Raw genomic sequence first — 6,000 nt, forward strand, 5'->3', positions numbered from 1 at the left:
TGATCATATATCAGGACATACTATGCATTCAAAAATGCCAACAAAGTTTTGTAAGCATATGGGATTATTCAAATTGACGGCATATGTTATATTATCAGTTTGATGTAGAGGAATGTGAAGAGAATTGAGTTATTTGATTAACATTCAATCTCTCTCTTTCTGTTTCTTCCCTTACCTCCATTCATTCACATGCTTTTCAGACTCAGAACTTGCCTTGATGTACAATGATTCATCAGTGCTGGAGAACCATCATTTGGCTGTTGGCTTTAAACTACTGCAAGAAGAGAACTGTGATATTTTCCAGAATTTGACTAAGAAGCAAAGACAGTTGCTTAGGAAAATGGTCATAGACATTGTAAGTTGAAGCTTTAAATCTTGCTGTCGAACTGAAACTTCAACTCTTTTTCCTAATATTCACAAATGATTCATTACGTTTTACTACATTTAAAATGTACATTTTAAAAAAAGCTTACCCCTGACTTCCCTTCTCGATCATTATTGTAATGTAGTGTTGTGATGTTGCTGACAGTCCGCAGTGAATTTCCTAACTGGGATTGGTGCTGCAATTTCCAACCAAAAGGTAGAGCAAAATAGCTCAAAATGTTATGTTCTTCCTCTTGCCATGATAATGGGAAGCAACATCTAAGACCCAGCGAAAAGATGAAACTATTCCAAAAGATCAGGGAGTAAACAATCCCAAAATCATTTAACTATCAAACTCAAAGTGTTCACTGATAAAATTCAGAATTGTTCAGCTTATGAATGAACCATAAGACTGAAAGTAGGCTATCTCTTAACCAGGTGGATAACTGGAACCAGTTTCTTTCACTGTGAGTCTTTGTACCTGATCCAAACGTCACAGGTTGAGAAAAAACTGCTCACACCTGGAGAGCTATTTATCATTGTTCTATTTTAGTGTGGCTATTTTTCTGAGCTTTGTATGAATTGCAATGCCCTGCTGACAAGTCTTATTTCTGTAACCTAAAATTATTTGCTAAAGGCGCTCAAACCTCGTGTTTCAGGTTCTTGCTACAGACATGTCCAAACATATGAATTTACTGGCTGACTTGAAAACAATGGTAGAAACAAAAAAGGTTACAAGCTCTGGAGTACTCCTCTTGGATAACTACTCAGACAGAATCCAGGTATCAACAGTCCATTAAATTCAAAAAGGAAGTTAAAAAAGATGAAAATCATCATCTTCTTTATTATATGCTTCATGTAAAGTGATTATACTTGGAGAAAATATTTGAAATGTTTTTAATTATTTATATACTATGTTTGTTGTAATTGAATGTTTGTGAACATTGTACAAGATTTGCCTATGTGCCACTGACCTGTAATTCTATTTTGAAAGTGAATAGAAAACTATTTTGTATTTAACAACCTAGGTTCTGCAAAACATGGTACACTGTGCAGACTTAAGCAATCCAACAAAACCTTTGCAGCTATACCGACAGTGGACAGATAGAATAATGGAAGAGTTCTTTCGCCAAGGAGACCGAGAAAGGGAAAGGGGAATGGAAATAAGTCCCATGTGTGATGAGCACAATGCCTCTGTTGAAAAAACACAGGTAGGTACAGCGGGCAGCGTCTAATTTAATCCCAAAAGCTGAACTACAAATAGCAGGACTATTGGTTTGCAGACCACTATCCATGTGTTGAATTAGGCACCAAAGATCTTTCAGAGATTTGCAAGAGTTCTATTGTTTGTGTATAGTTTAGCACAAACACTAGCTTCCACCTTTCTCTTCTGAACCGTTTCCCTGTCTAGAAGCCAATTCTCCCCAGGGAAGAACCCAGCTCATTTTTTAATATAAATAAACCCACCGTTAAATGAACAAAAGGCTTGTTAGCAGATTACAAATGTTGCAAAGTAGAGGCAGTGTGTTGAAAATGAAAACTGAAAAAAAGTACCAAGATCAAGTGGAGGAGAACAAAGAGGAGATTAACTCAAAATAGGGGCCACACTGTATGTTCCTTCTCCAAGAATAGTCATGCGTGGACATAATGGTGGAAGGAAGACAGGCCTTTGTGAATTTTGACCCCCTCCACAATCCTCTGCCAATACCAGATGGTGTCTAATTTAGCCAGACCTAGCAACAGGCCTGTTAAGGGGTCTTCTGACCTGCCCACGCCCCTCTGCAAGAACCCAAGTTTCTTTATCATAAAACCACCACCACATCACATTAAGGAATTATACACAGTGTCCTCCAAGGACAGTTGGATGATTACAAAAAGGGAGGGAAGAGAAAGAGGCGCAAATTAAATTAAAATGGAGCTGGAGCTGTGAAAAGCCAGCTCTTCTTAATATTTTCTAATCACCCTGTTCAGGGATGTTATTACAGAGCTCTGGAGCAGGTCATCTGGCTGAGAGGTGGAGACACCATCACTGCCAACAAGACCCCGTAAAAAAGAACTCAGCTCTTACTTGCAAGGTCCATTTGCTCTTAGTCAATGCTGGGGCTGCTCTGCTTGACCTTTAACAGGACCTACATTTCTAACCTTGACGCTGTTTTGTACATAGTTGAATAATTTAACTTACATGTAAACCGCTTATCCAAAGTGTTTGTCATTCTTTTTTAAGATCTTCTGTTCTTTTGTGACTGTTTGGCAGAACGATTTACAAGACCCAATCCATATCTGATACCCAAGGCTGCACACTTTCTTTTCCATTCAAACATTTGTTGAATTTCCATCTGAAAATTAGTCTTGAATCTACTTCTGCTATCTAGTTCCGATAATTGATCGTTTTTAATGGAGGCAATGAGAGTTGAGAAAATTATCAGCCATGATTGCATAGCAGAGCAGACTCAATGGGCCGGATAGCATGCACTGCCATCATTCACAGCTGTAGCTGCAAATCTAACTGACCTTTTCATTTCTTACAGGTGGGTTTCATTGACTACATTGTCCATCCTTTATGGGAGACATGGGCCGATCTGGTCCATCCTGATGCACAGGACATGTTGGATACACTGGAAGACAATAGAGAATGGTATCAGAGCACAATCCCACAGAGCCCTTCGCCTGCCCCCGATGCTGATGGGGAGGGACGGCCAGGACAAGTGGACAAGTTTCAATTTGAGTTAACACTAGAGGAAGATGGGGAATCAGATACTGAAAAAGACAGTGGAGGTAGCCAAGGTGAGGATGACAATAGCTGTAGTGATTCCAAGACACTTTGTACCCAGGACTCTGAATCAACAGAAATTCCATTGGATGAGCAAGTAGATGAAGAAGAGGGTCCAACAGATACCTCGAGGGAGCAGGAGACAGAGGAGGAAGAAGACGAGAAGGTTGCAGGTACATAACAATGATGATGGGAAAGATATCTTGGAAGCAACTTCCAAGCACATCTGTAGCTACAGCCAAGGCCAAGTTTCATCCTCATCTACTAGTACTTTGTGTATGACAAAGCCTAGAATCATCTAGATGACTCTGTACTCAGGAATAACATGTCAGAATTTCAGCTCCACAGCATTATTTAAGCATGAGGAATCCATTTCAAAACTGGTTGATCGTTAGCACTATCAGATTCATGAATCTGAAATAGGAATGGATTACTTTGGTGGGACAAAAATATTAAACCAAATGTGGGTTTTGTTTTTTCAAAGCTGTAGAAGTTTGAGGTTTTTCATTTACAGGTGAGAATAAAGTATAGAAATCCATTCATGAGATCAAGCTAAAGACACTGGTTTCAGCAAATGTAGTTTGGAATACACAGTATTGTATGAGTCTGGAATCAGTGAGGATCTGTCACCGGTAGGAAAATCCATCATTTATGGAAATCGTGAGATGTTTTATAATTTCAAGTCTTCCTTGAAACCTGACTGTAAAACTGTACAGCTGTAAGTTGTACTGACCTCTTTTTGTATCATATGTAATACAGAGAACTTTTTTAGATTTTACTTTTATTAATACAGATTTATGGACGTATTATATTTAAAAATGATTTGAGATTTCATTTGTTATTAGAGATTAAAAGTAACTTGCAAGTTCTCTGTACAGTTCTGTAATGCTGAGTACAAGTAGTTCCTTACTATCTTAGACCTTGCCATTTTATCACTTTGATACCTTTTCAGGCAGTTATTGTCTGGGGGTAAAACTCAAATGCCGCACAACCGGATGTTACATGTTTCACACTCTTCTTTTACTTTAGCAATTGTATTAAAATGCATTGCACTCAAAGTAACACATTATTGAAATGCTGCCCAGCTATAGTTGCTGGAAACATCTTGAAAGCAGACAATCAACCTTGATAGGCTGTCTCAAGAGTCGGGGATAAAATGCACTGAATTTCAGAACACTCACATTTTCTTGCCAAAATGTCCTCTTGAGCTGCACATTGCTTGTAAAGCGAAACATTATATTGCATTAAATGGCTTTAAGATTCCAGTAAACATTTCCATATTGTGCAGAGTTGTGTAGGTTACTGTACAGCAATGTGCAGAATCTCCACATTACTACACTTTAGCTTGCAAGTTACTGTACCAATATAAAGCTTTTTGTCTTCTCCTGCTCCCCATCTCCTCACATGGATATCTTGGTGAGTGTATGTGGATGGAACAAACTGTAAAACTTGAATAAGTCGGGCTGTTATAGACACCTATTGAATGAGGTTACTTTACTGCATTATTTAATTTTGTTGCCATACTTTTTTTTTCCTCACCAGATGACCTTACTTGTAATCCAGTCTTGTTTGTCTCTGTTTACAACCATGTATTTATTGAACTGTACATACTGTAATGTTTATTGTAAATTATTGATTCTTATAACATAATTCCTAATGGGTGGTGTTACTGTATGGGAAACTCCTGGTGAAAGACTGAAAATACTTATTCCTGTAAATTTGTCTTCTAAAATATTACATCGCCTAGAGCTTGGCTGAGGAGAACTATGAGGAAATTGACACTCGATGTGGAGTGGTTGCAGGTCTTTGGCCCCAGGGCTGTGCCTTAACTTTCTCCAATAATTTGCTGTCTGCTGCATTTTAAAGTGTATGAGCTGAGTGACAGCTCGATGAAAGGGGAAAATCTTTCCAAAAAAAAAGGCCCTCCTTTTTGACACGCAAACTGTAGATTTCAGCAGCCCTGGCCCAAAGGAATTGGACATTTTTTTTGGTTTATTGAATTAAATAGTAATAAAGAGATTATACGGAAAAAAATGTTATCTACGGAGACTCCTGAACAATTTATTTTGTTTTAAATATGTCTTTAGAGCACCAAGTTGTCTTGAGGTTGCAAAACAAGAATATTTCAATGTTTTCCTAGTCTCTTACGGTCTATGATATAGTACTGTACGTCATGCTGAGAAAACTTCATAAAATGTTTTTATATGCAATGAAAAAATAAAAGCATGAATTGATTCTACTTCAAACAATACCAGTTTGCTTATTACTGCATATAAAGCAGATTGATGGTGAAGTATCTGTAAATAGGATAAAACAAAATGGACAAGAACCAATCAACCTTCCCTCTGAAAGTCAGTATCTTCCCCACAATAGCCAGGTCAAGGAAAAGTGCTGAGATTCTAAGTATCTATCATATTTTGTAATTTAATTATGCAGTTTAAAATGATATCAAAAAATTACTGAATATTTATTACTCCTCCAATGAATACATCAACTGAACAAAGAAATGTAGTTTTCCATACATCTCTTATAAAATTAACTTCTATATCACGTTACAGATTAAGACTTGGTTACAAGGAGATCAACGCTGAGAACTAAATATTTGTGCCTTTTCGAAAACACAGGCAGGAAGGCAAGGGTAGCAGAGGAGCTTTGTTGGCACAGAATGGGATAAGTACTGTTGGAAAGAAACAGTCTTGAATTGGAAGACATAGTATTCATATGGATGGAGGTAGAAAAACTAAAAAGCAAAGCAGACACTGGTAGGAATAGTCTATCAGCCGCCTAACAGTAGCTATACAATGGGACAGAGATTAATTCAGGAGATAATGAAAACATACAACAAAGGTAGTACAGTAGTTTCCCCC

The 6,000-nt window shown here is 37.7% G+C and overlaps 1 protein-coding gene across 11 annotated transcripts in view; it reads left to right on the forward strand.

Moving 5' to 3' along the window:
- Positions 1-5,382, forward strand: part of pde4d (phosphodiesterase 4D, cAMP-specific) — a 1,351,522-nt gene extending 1,346,140 nt beyond the window's left edge. For all 11 annotated transcript variants that reach the window (XM_043689292.2, XM_087988820.1, XM_087988837.1 and 8 more), the window contains 4 exons: positions 201-355; positions 1,023-1,145; positions 1,392-1,574; positions 2,892-5,382. In XM_043689292.2, the coding sequence (XP_043545227.1) occupies positions 201-355; positions 1,023-1,145; positions 1,392-1,574; positions 2,892-3,314 (884 nt within the window). In that variant the 3' untranslated portion in view covers positions 3,315-5,382. The remainder of the gene's footprint in view (positions 1-200; positions 356-1,022; positions 1,146-1,391; positions 1,575-2,891) is intronic.
- Positions 5,383-6,000: the final 618 nt, after the last annotated feature.

Source organism: Chiloscyllium plagiosum, unplaced genomic scaffold (genome assembly GCF_037043375.1).
Source record: "Chiloscyllium plagiosum isolate Xiang-an unplaced genomic scaffold, Cpla_swu_hap1 HiC_scaffold_1, whole genome shotgun sequence".
NCBI classification, from domain to species: Eukaryota; Metazoa; Chordata; class Chondrichthyes; order Orectolobiformes; family Hemiscylliidae; genus Chiloscyllium; species Chiloscyllium plagiosum.